The 22,456-nt window shown below is 40.2% G+C and overlaps 1 protein-coding gene across 1 annotated transcript in view; it reads right to left on the reverse strand.

Annotated features, from left to right (window-relative positions):
* Positions 1-6,893: 6,893 nt before the first annotated feature.
* Positions 6,894-22,456, reverse strand: part of GALNT8 (polypeptide N-acetylgalactosaminyltransferase 8) — a 44,954-nt gene continuing 29,391 nt past the window's right edge. The window contains exons 7-11 of the mRNA XM_044226413.1: positions 18,296-18,481; positions 17,162-17,299; positions 16,521-16,616; positions 15,283-15,450; positions 6,894-7,037 (exon numbers count right to left, since the gene is read on the reverse strand). Of these exons, the coding sequence (XP_044082348.1) occupies positions 6,894-7,037; positions 15,283-15,450; positions 16,521-16,616; positions 17,162-17,299; positions 18,296-18,481 (732 nt within the window). The remainder of the gene's footprint in view (positions 7,038-15,282; positions 15,451-16,520; positions 16,617-17,161; positions 17,300-18,295; positions 18,482-22,456) is intronic.

Consider the following 22,456-nt stretch of genomic DNA (forward strand, 5'->3'; position numbering starts at 1 on the left):
CTAAGGGAAATAAGCCAGACATAAAAAAGACAAATGTGGTCTCACTTACATGTGGAATTAAAAATAGACTCATAGAAACAGAAAGTAGAATGGTGTTTGCCAGGGGTCAGGGAGTGGGAAATGGGGAGGTGGTGGTCAGAGTGTACAAAGATTAAGTTTTTCAAGACAAACAAGTTCTGGGACAATACAGCATAGTGCCTATAGCTAACAATACTATGTTATATACTTAAAATTTTTTAAAGACAGTAAATCTTTTTAAAATTAACATATAATGTATTATTAGCCCCAGGGGTACAGGTCTGTGAATCATCAGTCCTACACATTTCACAGCACTCACCATAGCACATACCCTCCTCAATGTCCATAACCCAGCCACCCCACTCTTCCCTGCCCATCAACCATAAAAGGATAAATCTTATGGTAAGTATGCATACCACAAATAGTAGTAGTAGTTATAATAATAATAACAATAGTAAAGTGGGCAAGAGGAAACTTTGGGAAGTAATGAATATGAATATATCTATAGCCATGATAGTGGTGATGATTTCATGGGGGTATACTTATCCCCAAACTCACTGAGTTTCTTTTTTTTCCTTGATGAATATTTCATTATGCAAATTTAAAATATCATGACTTTTTAGAAATGTAACATTGCCACCACTCACTGAGTTTCATATATGAAATATGTACATCTTTTTACATGTCAATCATACCTCAATGAAGTGGCTTAAAAAGAAACTGGCAGAAACAATACATGGACAAAATTGTTATTTAAAAAACCTACCCCAAAGATACAGATGTCGTGAAAAGAAGGGCCACCTGTACCCCAATGTTTATAGCAGCAATGGCCACAGTCGCCAAACTATGGAAAGAACCAAGATGCCCTTCAACGGATGAATGGATAAGGAAGATGTGGTCCATATACACTATGGAGTATTATGCCTCCATCAGAAAGGATGAATACCCAACTTTTGTAGCAACATGGACGGGACTGGAAGAGATTATGCTGAGTGAAATAAGTCAAGCAGAGAGAGTCAATTATCATATGGTTTCACTTATTTGTGGAGCATAACAAATAGCATGGAGGACAAGGGGCGTTAGAGAGGAGTAGGGAATTTGGGTAAATTGGAAGGGGAGGTGAACCATGAGAGACTATGGACTCTGAAAAACAGTCTGAGGGGTTTGAAGTGGCGGGGGAGGGTGGGAGGTTGGGGTACCAGGTGGTGGGTATTATAGAGGGCACGGCTTGCATGGAGCATTGGGTGTGGTGAAAAAATAATGAATACTGTTTTTCTGAAAATAAATAAATTGGAAAAAAAAAAACCTGAAAGTTGGGGCACCTGCATGGCTCAGCCGTTAAACATCTGCCTTCGGCTCAGGTCATAATCCCAGGGTCCTGGGATCAAGCCCCGCATCCAGCTCCCTGCTCAGCGGGAAGCCTGCTTCTCCCTCTGCCACTCTCCCTGCTTATGTTCCATCTCATGCGGTCTCTCTCTCTGTCAAATAAATAAATAAAATCTTTAAAAAAAAATAAAAAAGGTGAAAGAAACCCCTTTGATTGATTGTTTAATGGAGAACCCAGAGCAATAAATTGACAAAGACCACCCACGGTAGGTTTCAGTAATGTTAGGGTAGTATTCCCAACAATTTCCCAACAGATATTATCTTGGGGATTCAGGAAAAAAATCAGAATTGTCAGGAATTTTCATAAATTCCTCAAATCACAAGTTATTCTTTAGTATTTTTAATTATACTCTTTACTTGTTATTATGGATTTCTCAAAGTTGTTCAGTACATGAGAGATATTAAACTTAGTAATATTTACAAAATCTATAGGCTATAGCAAATATTCAAACCCTATAAAGTGGCAGCCAACATCACATGACATTTGTAATACTCAAGTAATGTAACATTTGGGACTCCTGGTGAGAGGTTAACTAGGTTAACAGCACTTGTCAGAATCAAAAGTTGAAATTGCCAATTTAAGAACATATTTTGCTCCCCAAACTTCTTATTCCTCAGAAGGCCATAAGATTTGTACAAAGTATACTATGCATAAAACTTAACATGTATTTTTATTTGCAAGAATTCCTTACCAGTAGAAGCAAATAGGTCACACACACACACTTAATCATGGCTATTGCTATATGCATGACCAACTGATTAGACTGTGGCTTTTTTTTTTTTTCCTGCTCACTCCTGTCCTGGTTTCCGAAAATATACCCTTAACTTTGGACTCTGTCAGTGTTTCCTGTTCCTGCATTCCACTGGATGTCAGTGGGTTCCTTCAAACCAGTAACATCTCTATGTTACTTGCAAATCTTTAATTCTTCCAAGAGAATTATAGACCTCTTTCTTGTCTTCCCAAATTTTTCAACAGATTTTTCTTGAATCTTAAAATTTTCAAAAATGCAGAACTTTCCTAAGCACTGCTGGGAAGGAATTCTTATATGGAACACTAACCAAAGCGTGAAGTGGGCCCAATGGGGAAGCCTACCAGCAAGCTGTCTGGAAGCAGACATAGGGAGCTTGGTGAGGAGAGATTGACTAGGACTTGGGGGCTGCTACCAGCCCCAGGACAAAGCACCTGTAAAAATAGGAAAGCACAACCCACCTCCTTCAATTTTGTCTTAGTTATGAAATGTATTAGAAGCAGAAGCCACCAGTCTCATTTAGTAGCTAATGATGAGCCTTTAAAGAATGGAAGGAGATTGACAAGGTGCTTGGAAAAGGTAATTCCTGACCTAGCCATCATGACTTGTTAGAGAAAGAAGGAAAATAAACTATACCCATTTCTTAACTTGTCATAAAGTTGACTTTTTGCCTAGGTCTCTTTGCTAAGGAGCTTATATATAGTATAACACATTTAATCTCAAAGATAATGCCCCTCCCCCCAATCCATCCATAGAGTACTTTGTAAAATCAAGGACAGCCTCTTATATACTTATATATACAGAGTACAGTGATCAAAATCAGGGAAATAACATTGATACATTACTGTTGTCTGATCAATAAACTTTATTTAAATTTCATCAGTCATCTACTGCTGTTCTTTATAACCAAAGGAAAACTAATTTCCCCTCAGGCCCAGATTCCTGTCCAGGATCACATGTTACATAGAGTTGTCGAGACTCTTTGTCTCCTTTAGTCTGGGGAATTTTCTCCGTCTTTCTTTGTCTTTCACAACTTTGCCACTTTGAAGCACACAGACCATTTATTTTAGAGGAGATTCATTTGGGCTTAATTGTCTCCTCAAAATTGTAGATTCAGGTTCTGTACTGGGGGCAAGAACTCCATTGGAAATTATGTTATCTTCTGTGTGCATCTTATCAGAAGGCATGTGACACTCATCTGTCCTGTAACTGGTGATATTAGCATTGATTACTCAGCTAAGATGGTGTCTGCCAGATTTCTCCACCATAAAATTACAGTTTTCTCTTTGTAGTTAACAAATATCTTCTGGAGGGTTACTTTGATACTATATACGTATTCTGTTTCTCATCACCCATTAATTTTTTTTTCCAATTTATTTATTTTCAGAAAAACAGTATTCATTATTTTTTCACCACACCCAGTGCTCCATGCAAGCCGTGCCCTCTATAATACCCACCACCTGGTACCCCAACCTCCCACCCCCCCGCCACTTCAAACCCCTCAGACTGTTTTTCAGAGTCCATAGTCTCTCATGGTTCACCTCCCCTTCCAATTTACCCAAATTCCCTACTCCTCTCTAACGCCCCTTGTCCTCCATGCTATTTGTTATGCTCCACAAATAAGTGAAACCATATGATAATTGACTCTCTCTGCTTGACTTATTTCACTCAGCATAATCTCTTCCAGTCCCGTCCATGTTGCTACAAAAGTTGGGTATTCATCCTTTCTGATGGAGGCATAATACTCCATAGTGTATATGGACCACATCACCCATTAATTTTTACACCCATTTAAGATTCTTACCTGAAACAATTTTAACTATAGGTTGTCAAATAATTTTCTAATTCCAGATTTCTTCCTACATTTTTTAACTGGCAGTCTACTTTAAGGAACAGCTTTCCCTTCTCCCTATGCAATCATTCATCTATCTGTCCATCCATTCCTTCATGGGTATGAACTCATGGATTCTTATTTTATTCTATGAATTTTAATCTATATAATAAAAGCATTGTTTATTTTAATGCTCAAATTTCCCTAGATTTGGCCAGTGAGAACCCCTGGGATCTGACTGCTACATATTGTGACATCACTCTTGGAGCATTTCCTTATTTTCTAGCACAGGAAAATGCCTAAGACCCCAGCCCTAAAATCAGCCATTTCTCCAAGGAGCCCTAATTCTTTTACTGGAAAATATTCAGAACCAAGATCTGCATGCTGGATTCTGAGTATGCTCAGAATGAATGAAAATACAGAAATATAAGTAGGTTAACTTGTTTATGTTTGCACTCCATTTTGGGTTTCCCTTTATCCTTTTTGGGTTTGTGTATTTGTGTTTTGAACATAACATGAAATATAACATGATTTTAAAAGTCTAACTTACAGAAAAATGTATATTTTGAGAAATGTCACTCTCGTCACATCCATTCTATCCTGTTTTAATCCTCAATCATTTCATTCTTTTTCCAACCAATACCACCCATAAGTAACTGATCTCACTAGTTTCTGGTTTATTCTTACATTTCATTTTGAATAAATGAACAGATATATGTATATTTTCCCTTTATCTCTTACCTGAAAAGTAAAAACTGTAAATATGATTTTCCTTTTTTTCCACACTGGAAATCATTCCATATCAATTCAAAGAAATGTTCCTAGTTCTTTTCCAGAGCTGCATAGTATTCCATTGCATGGGTGTATTCAATCGCTCGCCAATGTTTGAAGATTATAGTTCATTTCCAACATTTTACAATTAAATTCAATACTGCAAATAATTCATTTACGCATAAGTATTTTCTTATTTTTTGGAGGTATGAATTTCTCAAGGTAGAATTGCACCAGAAAGAAAATGTGTGTATAGTTTTTTTAAGATTTATGTATTTATTTGAGAGAGAAAGAGAACACACGCATGTGCATGAGTGGGGTGCAGGGGCAAAAAGAGAGAAAGAGAATCTCAAGCAGATTCCCTACTGAGAGTGGAGCCTGACCTGAGGCTTGATCTCAGCATTCTGATATCATGACCTGAGCAGAAATCAAGAGTCAGACACTTAACTGACTGAGCCACCCAAGTACCCCTATAGTATTTTTAAATACTGCCAAATATCCCTCCACAATGACTGTACCAGTTTGCATCCCTATCATCAAAATATGAGATTACCTCTTTCTCAAAAACTTGCTAACAGAATGTACTATCATATTCTTTAATTTTCACATATTTAAGTGAAAATTTATCTCAGTATCATTTTAATTTGCATTTCTCTGAGTGAGATTAAATATCTTTTCATATGTTTAAGGATATTGCACATTTTTTACCCATCTTTCTATTGGGCACAAGCTTTTAAAAAAAGAAGCTTTGCTATGAATTGCATTTTCCCTTCAATTTGCTGTGAAGAAACTAGAAGTTATACATCTGCTTACCATTTATTCCATTCCTTAATTTTTTCATCATAAGACCTTACCTATGATAATGTTTTAGTTCTTGATATGGATTTGGTCACTGTGAAAGTTTTATCAAGCTCTACACTTATGCACTTTTAAAAAACTAGCTGATTTAATTCTGTACTAAATTATCAGTGTCTTGTCTGCCTAATGCCTAAAGGAAGCCTAATCATTCCCAGAATCATACCCCAGTTGCACTGACATAAAACTAAAAGGAAAAGGTGACCTTCTTAAGGAAGGGACCAGTTTGCACATCCTTGAAAGGTGAGCCCACAAAACAACATACACATATAACATCCTATCTTCTCTCCTATCATGGTGCCCAACCACCGGGACCTTACCAAAATATGCATCCCAAGACATAACTTCCCAACTTACCAACTAGAGGAAAAGGACTCTTGGTTTTAAGTTTGTGCCTGCAATTCCTTCTTGGTGTCCCAGTAAGTGATGCCCCTCTGTTTCAAGCCTCAGTTTCTCCATAATATGCAGGGAGAATAGCAGGAATAGGTAGTAAAGTCTATTAAGTGTTTTAAGCTCCTTAAAGACTCAGATGGACTTGGACTTTTCTATCATTCTCTATGCACTGTGCAGAGCTGGGATTAGTGGAGACACGTTCTCTCCTCCCCTCCACCTTCAGAATCTCTTTGATATGGGAGAGATTGAGTAAGCCAAATAAAACTGCTGTGGAGGGATGCTGGAGGAATTTTTAAAGATTGCTTGTCTATTTGCTGCATCTTTCAGGACACTTCAGGAAAGGGGAACAGCAGGGGCCACACACCTTTAGAAAGCTGGTGCCACCTGAATCATTGTCATGCTGCCAGCCTGAGGATGACCCAGCGTCTCCCATGGAGCAGCCCCCAGGATGTCTGGGGAGTCTCTGAGCAGATGGGCTGGGGGAGGATGTGTGGTGCAGATGGCAATAGTAGTTGTTAGGCATGAAGACTAAATAGTTTTGGCAGAAGTCAACGATAGACTTCCACCCTCCTAATTCTGTCCCCACATAGCAGCCAGATGATGGTGCTTATTTCGAAGAGTTTCCAATAATGACATTTGATATATATCATGACTTTCCAAGGGAAGCTGGGGGGGAGAGTTTCCTCACCCATCTCCAGCCTGGACATTTTGACACATGCATGGACCTTACCTCCCCACAGTCTGTGTGTTGCAAGCCTAAGTCACAGTAAACATACACACCTACTTTCCTGTTCTCACCCTCTCCCACTTTGAGCAGCATTAGGAGTAGAAGCCATTCCAGGGGCAAGAACTGGTATCCCAAGTCAAGGCTCTCTGAGGATCACTGGATGTTAGTTTGACCCCCAGTTTCGCACGGTATACTGTATTGTCCACACTTGTGTGGTGCAGTTCTGAAGTACAAGCACATAGATGCCTGAAGTGTCTTTCTTCATCTCCAGACATCGCTTGGTGGCTCTGTTCACAACAGCTCTTCCCTGGATGGAAGAAGAGACAGAGTCAAGGTATTGAAATGCCCTCATCTCCCCTGCTCCTGTTCTTCCTGCTGTGGTCAGTGACCACATGCTTGAGGGGTCCCTCAATCTTCTGCCAGTCCTCCAGAGGAGAAATGAAGCAAAGGGTAGAGTTAGACCACCTGGTGTTTTCTTCACTAGTACCATGGCAGACTAACCATAGACCTAGGAGTAAGCAAGACAGTGCTGGGTTTCTGTTATCATCCACCTCTCATTAGGTTGAAACATCAGGCAGTGTGACTGTCTAGACATGACACATCCTGGAGAGCCATGGTCCTTCTCTACGTGGCTTTCCTTTCCACATCTTCACCCCTGAGCCCATGAAATCTATCAGGATTCTCCCTTCCTCTTCAGTAAGGCTCAGTGGCCAGGGGCAGAAGCTACATTCAGGCACCTCAGCCTGTTTTTTTCTACCACTGTTGATTGGGAGGGTGGGGGGGGGGGGGGGGTGTGGAGAGAAGGGCAGTTTCTATCTATTCTGTCCTGGGGGCTTCACCACAGTTACTAGCGGAAACACTATGGGCTTAGGAGCCAAAAAGTCTGGGCTAAACTCTACTCTACCACATACAACAGAGGGCCTTAGGCAAATTACCTAGCCTAAGTCTCAATTTCCTCATGTGCAAAATGGGCTTATAGTTAATATTGGGGTTAAAATTAAAATTAATTGAATAAAATTAATTGGTTGATATTTTTTGAGCCTCTTGTGCCTGACATGAAAGAGGTGCAGTAGCTTAGTACATCTCTGCCTCCTCCCATTCTAATGGGGGAAGGAGAGGAAGGGTCATCCTTCTCTTCTTTTTTTTTCTTCTCTTTGTTCTTATGTGTCACCTAGACCCTATGGCTCAACAACTGTCATCGTGCCGTCTGTCCTCGTGCCGTCCTCGTGCCGTCCTCGTCTCCTCGCCCTCCCATTCCCTACACCCCTCTCCGCCACGTTGCAGGAACCACTCACAGAATCTGTCTCATTGCCTCCACGAAGTTGTTCTCTTTATCCCCCCTGCCCTCTGCTGTCATCCTGAGTTAACAGCCTGTCTTGAAATGTCTAATGAGAGACCCTGATCTCACAGTCCCACTTTGGAACTTCTACTACCAAGCTTTTCAACACCAAGCAGGGCTGCAGCAGTATGTGCAAAACCCTGCCTCCTCTGATTTCGTTCCATTACAAAATGCACTCCCCACCCCCGCCGACACTGCTCTCTTAAACTTGCTGCCCTGGCGGCACTGGACTCCCCCAGGTGCACCTCCGCAGTGTCGGCAGTCGCACAGGCTCCCCTGTTTCTTGAACTCCTCCTCTGACCTCCACTTCTCCTCTCTGTGGGCTCTGCTCATAGCCCATAGGGTGCTCCTGGAGAGGGTCCACCAGCCAAGCAGGCTTGGCCACAAATGTGCCTATAGCAGTCGGGCTTAAAATGTGGCTTACTCCTTAGGGTTACTCTTCCAGATCTCTTCAGCACTCATTATCCCTTGTCCCCACCCCTTGATGTTCTCTTTCACTAAATGCACCCCCCTTTTTTTTTCACTTTGTTGAGCTGATCACACTGCCAGCCAGCCTAGCCCCTCCTCCACGTGCCTGGAGTGACCCTCTGGACACTGCTTGTGGGTGGTCTCAAAGGAGCTGCCCTGCCTCTGTACTTCCTCCTAGCAGCCCCTGTGCTCTGAAGTGGATGCCAGAGAAACACTTCCTGTTTAACATCAGTTTTTCATTTCTCCCTCTGGGCAGATTCTTTTTCTACTGACTCCTTTTTTCCCAGTATTGGAGGGGGGAAAAACCCTACCAAAATTCAGTGCTTTCCTCCCTTCCAGGATCAGACTTCCCAAGCAATGAGGTGATAACAACAGAGGATAAGATTCTGTGTTTGAATCTGGACATTTAATCTGTGTGACCTTGGTGACAGTAGTTGACTTCTCTGTGGTTTAGTAACTTCATAAGTAAAGTAGACCTAATGATAATATTTCTCTTATAAGATTTATGTAAGGATTAAATTAGAGAATGCCTGGTACATTATATGTACTCAATAAGTCTTGGCTATTTTAATGTATTGTGTTTTTTTAGATAAAGTCAGTGACTTTTTTTTTTTCTATTTTCTTTCCACTCCCATGTGACATGGTCTGTGGAAGTATTCTTTAAGCCTTCTTCAGACTATTTTCTAGTTTCTTTTACATTGTGTTCATCTGGATCTTATACACTTCTGGTTTGATTTTTATTTGGGGGGTGTTGCCCTTCAGTTTTTAAGGAATTTTTGGTTTTGTTTATTCTCTACTTTAATGGAAGGAGTATGTGCTCCTTCTTTTATTTTATTTTTTAAATTTATCTATTTTATTTTTTAAATTTTGTTTTATTTTTTCAGTGTTCCAAGATTCATTGTTGATGAACCACACCCAGTGCTCCATACAATTAGTGCCCTCCTTAATACCCACCACCAGGATCACCTAACCCCCCACTCCCCTCCCTTCCAACAGCTTCAGTTTGTTTCTCAGAGTCCACAGTCTCTCATGGTTCATCTCCCTCTCCGATTTCAATTGGGGGTGTTCTTTTTTTTAATTTGGAAAACATATTTCAAAAATTAGAAGCACTTATAATAGGATAACATTATATATACAGCTTGTATATCCTGCTTTTTAAGTTTAATAACATGGCTTAATATCTCATGTGCATTTTCCAATTTATATTTGAAAACATACTTTTTGAGGATATAATTTGAATGACTATGTCATATTCAGTTCAATATTCAGGGGATGCACAGAAATCTCCCTTACTGTTGGGCATTTAATTTTTCCTAATATTTTGCTATGATAAATATAAGATATTTTCTATATTAATTTTGACTCACATTTTATATTGTTCTTTAAATATTGTCTTAAAAGAAAATGAGAAGACTATACTTTCAGGGATCATTTCTATAGTTTATTAAAAGAAATTGAGCACCGTAAAAGGGTCATAATTAATTTGGGAGTTCTGATTAGTGTCATGGTTCTTCATACATAAAGCTAAACTGTCTTCTGTACCTGTGCCCACTAGCATGATAGCATCCCCACAGGTATCTCTTTCTTTTTATTTCTTGAACACTGACTGTGTCTGGTCTCCTTATTCTCACTGCCTCTCCCAGAGCTCTTCTTTGTGTCACTCCCTGCAGAAGACTTCTGCTGATGACCTCTACCCCAGCTCTCCATTATTTCAGCTACCCCGCTACTTGCAACACTGCTCCTCATTTCAAAGTCCAGATGTTCAAACTGGGTCCCTTCTCAATCACTGATGTCATCTCTCTTGGGGCTTTCAAAAGTCATACCTCCTCTGGTTGACTCAAACCCTGAATCATGGAATTGAAGACAAAAGCATTATCTAATCTTATCTGCCTCTCAATTCCGAAAAAGCATCTTTGGTAGCCTTTTAGCAGATGAATGTGTAAGTTGTGCCTACAACTTTCTTACCTGAAAGAACTGTGATCCCAAGATAAGGTGGATAGGAACGGCTAATACAGAGTGAATTGACTCATGAGCTACATGATCCCCTCCCTCTTCAACTTCCAGACTTCTTGACACAGTGATCTGAAAAGGGACCTGGGTTGGACACTGGAGAAGTGGACAAAATTCCCCTGCATGTCCTGCAGCTCTAGACCTCACACCCAGCCAGAAGCTATATTCTGTCAGCAACTTCCCCCAGCTGAGAAAGTGATCTTTCCAAAATTCTCTTGGAAAGGCAAACCTGAAAATGTTTGGGATGTTATAGTTGTTTCTTTAACACAACTACTATGTTTAATTCCCGGGAGATTTAGGATCAAGTAAGGATGTTAAAGGAATCAAACAAATAGTATTTGTTAAAGATTCTGAGTAGAGTTACTATTTTTAAGTACCTGCTAAGTTTTAAAAACATTGTCTTACAGATGAACCCTGTGATATCAATTTTAAAATGTGTCATTGAATAAAGTTTGTGAAATCTTACCAAACTGCAAACACTTTTGAAACATATAATAGAATTTAAGAATCATTGATTTTAAATCAGATAACTGACATTCTTAAGAAAGAAAACTTAATGTATTAAATTGATAAATACAGTATGTAATGTTTAAGGGGGTTTATTAAATTGTAAAGTCCGCTTTAAAGTTACTAAGAGAGTAGATTTTTAAAGTTCTCATCACAAGAAAAAAATGTTTTTGTAACTATGTGTGGTGGTGGATGTTAACTAGACTTATTGTGATGATCATTTTGCAATATATGCATACATTAGGCATATTATGCTATATGCCTGAAACTAATATAATGTCACTTATATAAATAAATTAATTCATTATTTCAAATAGCTTTATTCTCATAGATTTGAGGAGATGTACCAATTCCTCAAAAACCATAAACCGAAATTCAATCAACATGAAATGAATGATCTGAATAACCTTGAGCCATTAAAAAAATTCTGTTTGAGCTCCAAAAGGATGGCCTGCCAGGCCAGCACATACCCTGTGCACACAGGCCTAGAAAGCTGTCAGGTAGGTCTGAATGCAGGAAGTGTGCAAGGAGCAAAGTGTCCATGCTTGGGTGTTCCAAAGCAGAAACTAGGCTCACTGAACTTGGCTTCAGGCTCAGGGGATTGTGCTGATAGTTTTGAGTAGAGGCAGGAACTTGTGGGGTACAGACAAGACCAAATGGTTTTAAAATATTTTAATTTATCATTTAAAGGCCCCTGGAAAAGAAACCTCCAGGCCCATATGTTTCCACTGGAGAATTATACCAAGCATTTAAAGAAGGATTAACACCGATTTAAGACAATCTCTTCCAAAAAATCTCTTCCAGAAATGCCTCTTTCAGAAACTGATCTAGTCTAAATTTTTGTCAACAGGACAAATTTTATCAATTAGAAAGAGGAAACACCTCCTAACTCATTTTATGAGGCCAGTATTGATACTAAAACCAAAGGCAGTACCAAAAAGAAAAAAAGAAAAGGAAAAAGCTGCAGGTCATTATCTCTAATGAACTTAGACACAAAAGTCTTCAACAACATACAAGCAAAACCAAATGTAATAAAGTATGAAAAGAAGTGTACACCATGAGTAAGTGTGATTTATTCCTGGCATATAAGGCTGTTTGAACATCAGAAAATTAATCAGTGTAATCCATCATATCAACAAACTAAAGAAGAAAAAAACATGATCGTATCAATTGACAAAGGAAAAGTATTTGACAAAATCCAACTCACATTCACAATAAAAATATTTTTAGCAAGTTAGAAATTCAGATAAATTATATCAATTTGATAAGGAGGATCTATAAAAAATCTACTGCTGATGTATATGCAAACATGGAAGACTCAATGCTTTCCCCCTGCATTTGGAAACAAAGTAAGGATATTCATTCTCACCACTCTTATTCAACATAGTACTTGAAATACTAACTAATGTAATATGGCAAGAAAAACAAGTAAAAGTCATGCAGATTGGATATGGAAAAAAAGGTGACTGTTAAAACCTGATAGGTTTAAATAAAATAATAAGATTTCTAAGCTGAATGTGAAAGCTTAAAAAAATGATAGGTCTTTAATTTAGAATTTAAATAAATTTATATTAATTTTTAAAACTAAGGTAAACTTGTGATAGTATTTTCTGCACAAAAAAAAAGATACCGCTAAGGATATTGAAAACTCACATTTAACACACTCAGCCTGCCTATCAGACATGCTCTGCTTGGTGACTGCCATTGACAGGAAACTCACCATCTTGCTAGGCAGCCCATTATTCTGTAGAATAACTTAAGCTGTCAGGCTTTGAGAAAGCCTTCCCCTACCCTTACATTAAGTTGAACTCTGCCTCCTTGATCTAAAGTCACTGGTCTCAATTCTGCCTTGTAGACACTGAACAAATCTAATCCCTCATCCGCATGAAATCAGCATCATCTTTTCTCTAGGCTCATGTGTCTAAGCTAGTACCTCCAGACTTGCCAATCTTTCATTTGTTCTGCAATTATTTATTGAGTGTGTGCCATGCTCTAGGCATTTTGCTAGATGCAGGAGAGAAAACAACAAAACCCAGGCCCTGTCCTCCACCTCACAGTCTAGTGATAAAAAGATGCAAGTGAGGAGATACCTAGAAGTAATCATGAGATAAAACCTGTAGGAAGGGCCCTGAGAGCACAAATCACTCATCCTCATCCTCTGGAGTCACAGATGGCTTCTCAAAGAAGACAGTGTCTAAAGCCAGAGGAACATTTTGTAGTTGGCCCAGTAAAGAGGTGGGAGGAGAGGGAGCAATATGTACACAAAAGCCCAAGATAAGAGGGAGCATAGCCTTTTAGAGAATTACATGTAGGTCCATGTAGAGCAGGAAGTGAAGAGCAGAAACACAACTTACCACCTTCCTCCTTCTCACTGGTATTGCCTAATTCAAAAAGACTTAATCTAGGATCCAAAACCCCTCTGAAATTGTAAGCAAAATTGTGCACATAATTGCATATATATGTTTTCCTGGAAAGAAGATTTTCAAAAGAGTTGTTGGCTTTAAGTTAGGAGTAAAAGAGTTAGATTGATCCGTGTCTATCAAAATGTAGCCCCTGCACCTAACACAATATCAGAATGTTCAGAGATGCCATCACAGACAGAGCATTGCCTCCCTTCATCAGGACATCTGTCTCCGCCAATGTGGATAATGCAACCCCATCCCACAGCAAATTCACATGTAGGCTATAGTCAGTCAAGTCCCTTATGTCATTATCTTGTGAATTCTGCCAGATTCCCTCCACCCTGTTCTTAGTCAATTGACACTGAAATTAAAGTCAGGCCTTTACACTAGTCCCTATCAATTTCAGCCCAGGGCTCCAGATTCTCTGATGATCATTAATAATAAAACTAATCAAAACAACGAGATACCACCTCACACCAGTCAGAATGGCTAAAATTAACAAGTCAGGAAATGACAGATGCTGACGAGGATGCGGAGAAAGGGGAACCCTCCTACACTGTTGGTGGGAATGCAAGCTGTTGCAACCACTCTGGAAAACAGCATGGAGGGTCCTCAAGAAGTTGAAAATAGAGCAACCCAATGATCCAGCAATTGCACTACTGGGTATTTACCCTAAAGAGGCAAATATAGTGATCCGAAGGGGCACGTGCACCCGAATGTTTATAGCAGCAATAGCCAAACCATGGAAAGACCCTAGGTGTCCATCGACAGACGAATGGATAAAGAAGAGGTGGTATATATATACCATGGAATACTACACAGCCACCAAAAGAAATGAAATCTTGCCATTTGTGATGGCGTGGATGGAACTAGAGGCTATTATGCTTTGCGAAATAAGTCAATAGGAAAAAGACAACTATCATATGATCTCCCCAACATGAATGGAGATGCAACAGGGTGGGGTTGGGGGTAGGAAAAGAATTAATGAAGCAAGATGGGATCAGGAGAGAGACAAACCATAAGAGACTCTTTTTTTCCTATATTTTATGTATTTATTTGATAGACAGAGATCACAAGTAGGCAGAGAGGCAGGCAGAGAGAGAGGAGGAAGCAGGGTCCCCGCTGAGTAGAGAGCCCGATGCAGGGCTTGATCCCAAGACCCTGGGATCATGACCTTGAGCCGAAGGCAGAGGCTTAACCCACTGAGCCACCCAGGTGCCCCACCATAAGAGACTCTTAATCTCACAAAACAAACTGAGATTTGCCAGGGGAAGGGGGGTAGGGAGAGGGTGGTGGGGTTATGGACATTGTGGAGGGTGTGTGCTATGGGGAGTGCTGTGAAGTGTGTAAACCTGGAGATTCACAGACCTGTACCCCTGGGGCTAATAATACATAATATGTTTATTTAAAAAAACTAATCATAATGGCTAATATTTATTAAATACTTTCTATGTGCAGGCACCATGCTAAATTCTGTACGCACACTATCTCATTTAATCCTCCCAACAGGCTTGTAAAGTAGATATTCTGGTCTTCATTTTATAAATGAGGAAACCAAGTATCACAGAGGGTAAGAAATTTGCTAATGGTGACTGAACTAGGACCGAACCCAAACTCTTCACTGTTAAGCTAACCAGATTCCAATATTGCTTCCCTTATCCACCCACCTCTGCCAACAGACTCAGCGTTCCATGCCCAGTTTCATTTTTCGTCTTTTCCCTACACACTGCCACAAAGCCAATCCTTCTAAAACACTATCAAATCAAATATGAGCCTTGTAGATTGTATTTGTATATGCTTATCCTTTAAAAAAACATGTGACTCACCGGTTTAAAATCCCAGTATACGTGCAGTCTGTTTTGGGCTGCCTTTGAACATGGCTCTAAAGTGGGCTTCTCCCCATTGCCAGGGTCTGTCAGGCAGTGATCATCAGTGTGTGCCTCTGCAATCAGTGGTCCCACATAGAACTCCCCAGTTAGGTGATAGTAGACATTCTAAAAGAGAGCAAAGGAATCTGCCATGGATACAGTCAGTGGGGCAGTCTTTGACCTTAAAAAGGGCATGAAGACTGTTCTTGGGTTCCCTAGGCACTCGATCACCATGGAGAACTGAACTTTCCTAGGTAGCAATGAGTCACTCCCTTTTCTTTCTCCCCAACACTCAGTTAACTCTAAGAAGAACACCAGGCTTGAGAAGGGGGCACTAGCCTGCTTGCTTCTGTACAAGGGCTCCAACACAATCATGACTTGCCTAGACAAGGGAGATTATCTTTGAAACACACACACACACATCCTTCAGAAGCTATCATCATAAGCTCCAGCTATGGACTTGTCAAGAAACCTTTCCAGTTCCTAATCTGATACTGTCTTGCTTGGTGAGCTTGGACAAGTGGGTTGTTTTTGTCCCTCAGGGTTTATCTGAGGAAATGCTTATCTATCCTACATGCCACCAAATGTTCCCTGTGAGGGCAGCATGCAAAGTAACAAGATAGAAATGAATATTCTCAAGGGGAAAAGTTCCTGGACTGCCTCACCAGTTTGATTCTTCTATTCAATGGAGCAACTTCCATTTAGCCTCTCTCTTCTCTAGCCCCTATTCCTTCTCCACAGAAGAAGCCACAGGTATCATCACCTGCCTACCTTTCAGGGCATACCTGGAGTGGTGAGAGGATGGTGGAGACAGTGAGGGGAAGGGGAAAAATGGGGTAGCTTCAATGAAAATAATGAAAATAAGACCATTATTATTGGTATTATTGGTATTATTACTATTGGTATTACCTGAGGTTACTGTCAATGAAAATAATGCCATTGTGAATGAATGTCACATGGCATGCATTCTACCTATCCTCCCTGTACCTGAAGTGGAACTGTCTAGCTCTGATCTCTTGAATGGACTTGGAAGTGCTTAGTTAAAAGGACAGGTTTGGATTTCACCCTGACCCATTGCTCAGGATGCTCTGATCCTGCCTTCCCGTCATCTAACACTTAGTCTGAATCTGACAAGGGTTGCCAGGAGCTGAGCCACAACAGACTCACCCTGGGGCAGGGGAGATTGTGGAAGATACCTGCAGACTGTATTTGTGACAGTAATACATGACAGGGGTTTTGCTTGAAACAAGTCCCTGACCCAGGCAGATATTTTCATCCAACGTGTTTTTCATCTGAAGGGGCAAAACACACAGAAACACCATTGGAAAAAGATAGAGAAACAGTGCCCTCAAGTCTCCCCAGGTCATGCATTTTCCCCACTACTCCAAGGGTGCCAGAAATTACCAACCAAAAGGAAGTAAGGGTTTGGGATCTTGGGAGCCATTTTCTTTGCACTAGACAAATGGCCCTGCTGTGATACTCCTTCCGAGGAACACCCACCCATCAGACAGTCACAGTGCATATAGAATAGGGGGCCAGACCAGATATCCTGGTTGGCTGAGAAATCAAGAGGTCAGATCTAGGGCTGCAGTTTGCAAAGTAAGGAACCAGAAGCAGAGTCAAGAAAAAGAAATGGGTTCTGGGGAGCAAGAGATAAAAGGACACTGAGAAGGCCCAAGGGAGAAAACCTGAGAAAGGAGTTAAGGGATAGAAAGATAATCCTGAGCAGGACGGATTTTAGAAATGCTTTTCTGAGCTGTCATGTAACTCAGGTCCCATTGTCTTGTATAGTCTTGTATAATATTTAAAATCTGAGATGCAATTTCATGATACATACTCTTCCGTAGCCCACAATGTTGTGAATTGGCTTCAGGTTTGGATAAACATTTTTCAGATACCAGTCAAAAGTTTTACATTTCAGTTTCTTCCGGAGTGCCATTCTGGAAGAAATGTCTCCAAAATCAATTCCAGGGTTCTATAAATAAAATATGGAATATTTCTAGGCCTTGTAACATCCTTGACTCCACCAAAGTGTATGAATGACGCATGAGGGAATGAAACATTTTCCTGATAGTCTGGAAGGTAACCTTGATAGTTATAGTTTTTCAGGGAAAGTGGGAAAAGCTTGAACCCTAATAATATCTGCTGGCTTCAAAGGCACTTGCAAGGCCTGCATAGTACAGCTACTCGGGGTTATTTCCCTCCATGAGTGAGCTAATGGAGACTGCTCCCATTTGAGATAATATTTACATCAGTAAGACACAAAATATTCCTCATGATGGCCAGAAAAGAATTCCAAAAGGAATATTCTGGTAGCAAGATTTAAAGGTTGAAGGAGATTTTCTACACGTGTTATCTGTGGGGATAACTTGATTATTATAACAAGATAACTTGTTATCTGTGGGGAATGCTTGAGCTCAGAGCTCTAGCTCAAGGGCAGAAGACAGCGTACCATGCCAACCTCAGGAGGCTAGCCTTGGCCAAGAAGGCCATCTTCATTTGTGTGCATCCAGCAGTGGTACAGTCCCTACTCCCACCATCCCACATCCCACCTGCCATGTCCCATGAAATCCTGTTGTCCAGCCCTGCCCCACAAGGAATCTCCCAGTATAGAGGATGCATGAAGAACACAGACTCTAGAAGATTCCTCGGTTTGAATTGTATTTCTGCTCCTTATTACTTTATCACCTTAAACAAATTCCTTTCAATGCTCTGTGCCTCAGTTTCTCCTTCTGTAAACATGGAAGAATAAAAGCAAACCCTACATCATAAATATGTCTCAATGATTAATGGCTGCCTGGAACATAGCATTACTGCATTAATGTTAGGTGCCATTATCATTGCACCAGGAGGACTTTATGCTAATTTTTTAGAGCAGGGATGGCACTTTCACTTTATGTCTCCCATTTCCTACTCTTTAACCCCCCTCCTCCTTCATTCTTCCCTGCTTCTATTCAATTCCATGACAAACCTGGAGAGGGATGTTCCAGGCCAAATAGACCATGTGTTTGTATTCATCCATCCAGATTTCAGCCACTCGCACAGCATTACGCTTCAAGGCAAGACTCAGATCCAAGGCATAGGGCTTATGGTGTCTCTCTAGGTGAGCAATCCTGGAGCAGGGTAAGATCTCAATTCTCCCTCCACACTGCCACACCTGTAAAAGAAGAAAAGAAAGTCACCTGGGAAGGTTGGGCCCATGGCCAAGAAGCGTCATAGCTTATGGACTCACGGAGGCCATATTTTGGAATCATTTTTAAAGAATGTAAATTCAGTCCTCTCACTCCATTTCAATGTGGCTTCTCAACCTACCTAGCTACCTAAGACAATTTTTATTAGAAGTCTACCAAAATGCTTCTCTCCCATAGTTCACATAGCTCCCCAAATCCTATGTATTTCAGGAAATCTTCTGAATAGACCAAGGAAATTTTGCCTCTGCTTTATTATCCTTAAGAAAGTATGAAAGTCCTAAGAGGCACCACACACTAAGCCAGTCTCACTAGACTTCATCTCCCAAGATCCCCTCTGTCCTGCGTGCCAGATATAAAACAATGTGGCAGATAGACTCTCGGGCCTCCCATGATCCTTGCCTCCTGGTGTTCACTCCCCTCTCTAACCTCCCCCCTTTGAGTATGGGCTTGTGATCTTCTGGCCAATCAAATATGTCAAAGGATGTACATGATTGCATGTGTGTGATTACACTATATAAGACTGCAGTGTCGGGGCGCCTGGGTGGCTCAGTGGGTTAAAGCCTCTGCCTTCGGCTCAGGTCATGATCCCGGGGTCCTGGGATTGAGCCCTGCATCGGGTTCTCTACTCAGCGGGGAGCCTGCTTCCTCCTCTCTCTCTGCCTGCCTCTCTGCCTAATTGTGATCTCTGTCTGTCAAATAAATGAATAAAATCTTTAAAAAAGACTGCTATGTCATTCTGGTTAGAGACATGCTATCATGTTGGTTTGGAAGAAGCAAGCCACCATGTTGTGAGCCACCATGATGAAGAGGCCACAGGGCAAGAAACCAAGGATGGCTTCCAATTGATAGCCAGCAAAGAACTGAATGTTTTTTCAGTCTAGAAGGCTTCAAGGAACTGAGTGTCGCCAACAATCCCATGAGCTTGGAATCAGGTTTTCCTAGTCAATCCTAAATGAGAAACTAGCCATGGCCAACACCTTGACTACACCTTTGTAGATGACTCTGCTAAGCCATGCATGGACTCTTAATCCACAGAAACTGTGAGATGGTAAGTGCACCTTGCTTCGAATCACCAACTTTGTGATAATACTGCTACACAGCAATAGATAACTAATATGAGTAATTCTTGACTAAAAGATATCATGACTTATGATAAAATGATATAACTATAAATACTCTTCTTTACCATCCTGACAGGTACGAACTTACTTTTCAGGCCACACATTCTAATATTTGGCTTAAATATATGATCTTCACCCAGATAGATGGTAGAATGACCTATTGGTATTAGATTGACATAATGGCTCCAGTGTCTTCTCTTCATGGTTTCCCAAGAAATGTGCGGTTTCTAGGAGTTAATTGGTCCATTTGACAGTCGTTAGAAACCTACTACCTTCATGCCCAAGGAAGCCTCTGAGATAAGAGTGAGCAACGTAGGTCGTGCTGGTTCAGTTAACCACCCGAAGGGTCAGTCCCCTTACCTGACTTTCAAAATTTTTTCATTCCTTCTTCTACTTCTGAACCCACAGAGTCTCCTCCCTCATTCCCCAAAACCCAGAATAGCACAATGACAAAAAGTCAGCCTTGGAAGCCAGACTGACCTGTGTTCAAATCCTGATTCTGTCTCTGAATACCTGACAGCTAGGGGCAAAACACTCCCCATCCTGAGTCTCAGGTGACTTATCCACAAAAAGGCATAAAACTGTCAGGAGCATGAAATGGCATTAAAAAGTATTCATAAATGTCTATGATTTTTAACTTGAAACAGCTCTTTTCTTCCATTATCCTCCTGAGTTTCTCTTCATTAGTTTCCAAAATCATGTGGATCATGTGGAGGTTACAACTGATTTGTTTTCAGATTTTATTTTCTGAAGCCAAACATCTAAAATTTCAAATACAAATTCACTCCAATTTCTTTAGTTGCTGGTTGTTTCTAATCCACAGGAATTCAGAGGAGAAAATAAAATGGCACAAAAAATCTTAAATTCAAGTGAAAAGTTAAGTCATGATTGCCATTTATGAAGTCAAATTAACTATTATCCTTAACGAAAAGTTTTCAAATTTTACTCTTTCAATTTATTCCCACTTGCTAAACATTCCTCCATTCTTATTCTGTGTGTGTGTGTGTGTGTGTGTGTGTCTAACACAAAGAGGGACGTGAAGCTTCTCTTTATAACAACAATGACTTGCTCTGTGGCAAATGTTACCCTAATTTTTTCATGAATTTAATCCTTAAACCACGTAGGTATTATTATTATCCTCATTTAAGTAATTTGCCCACATTTACCAGCAAGTAAATGACAAAGCTGGATTCTGAGTCCAGGCAGTGAGCCTGTTAAGCTCCAACAAGGAGACAGGAATACACAAGGTGCCCGATAAATGCTGGTTTTCCTTTCTTGAGCATCAGCCCCAACAGTCCATCTCCATTTATTCAGTCCCATGTGCACTATCACTGCCATGCCTCTAGATGTCAGAATAAAACATCCCATGCAGCTCTACTATTCCCCATGATCTGTCATTGGAGAAAGAGAGATCTTAACACGTGCTGAGAGGTTTTAAAAGGCAAATAGTCATTCTGTCAAATAAATAAAATCTTTAAAAAAAAAAGGCAAATAGTTACACACACAAACTAAGGAAACTAGATATGGGTATAACTGTTTTATCCAAGAAAAATAAAAGAATGGCCTTTCCCTGACACTTCCTACATCTTCAGCAAAATCTATGAAAAAAATCATAGAATGTTAAAAGAAAGAGGATTTCTTGTGGAAACTAAAATATCGGAGTTCAATATAGAGTAGGGGAATGGAAATAGAGTGGCGGCAGCAGAAGAAAGAGAAAAAAAACAAAAAACAAAAAAACATGGGGAACTCAGAATGGTAAGAAGGGCTTGGGGCCCTAACTTGGGGAATTGGAGTTCCAAATTCATGCAAGTCATGGTAGGTAGGAAAACCTCAGCCATAATGTAGCTAGGGTCATCCTAGGACTTTGCTAAGTACCATGCATAAAATAATTATTTCTGCATTTATATTTTTGTGCTAGAGACTAATTGTATACTCACTACCTATTCTTTTCTACATTTATTGTTGTAGAAGAAATAACTGCACACATAAGCAACTATCTGAAATCTACATTTCCCAGACTCTTTTGCTCACCAGTGGCTATATGACCAGCAGTGGCCAGTGGGATTTGAGGGAAATAACATATACAACTTTCAAGTAGTGGCCTTAAAAAGAAAGCATGCTCTGTCTCCGTCCCCCCTTCCTCATTCTAATGAATAGAATACAGGTGTGGTGTGGAGTATAGCAGAATCACAAGATGGAAGAGTCTTGGTCCCCATCATCCTGAAGATGCCATCTCAATCCTTAACCGCTCATGTCCAAACTGTTGTGGAAAAATAAATCAATTTCTACATTTTTAAAACCTGTTATTTTAGCCTTTCTCAGAAGCTAAACAAGAATTCTAATTAATGTATTTATAAATCATTTTAAAATATTGGGAGATGGAGAGGAGAAGTAAGTTGGGGAAAATAGGAGAGGGAGACAAACCATGAGAGACTGTGGACTCAGGAACAAAGTAAGGGTTTTGGAGCAGAGCGGGGTGGAGGCTGGGTGAGCCTGGTGGTGGGTATTAAGGAGGGCACAGATTGGATAGAGCACGGCATGTGGTGCATAAACAATTAGTTATGGATCATGAAAAAAATTAATTTAAAAATATTTATTACATTTTAACAGTGCCATTATCCTTGTGAAGTAGATGAAATAAGGATGCTTTTATTCATTTCATGAAGGGAAAATTGGTCAAGACAGCCAGGCAGAACAATAGTTTTCTCTGTCCAACTATTACTGTACTTAAGGTATAACCCAGATAGAGGCTCAAACTGTATTGGTTAATACAAAAATGTGAGGTCCTGTTTAGGTCTTAATTAATATAATATCTATTTC

Source organism: Neovison vison, chromosome 12 (genome assembly GCF_020171115.1).
Source record: "Neovison vison isolate M4711 chromosome 12, ASM_NN_V1, whole genome shotgun sequence".
NCBI lineage: Eukaryota > Metazoa > Chordata > Mammalia > Carnivora > Mustelidae > Neogale > Neogale vison.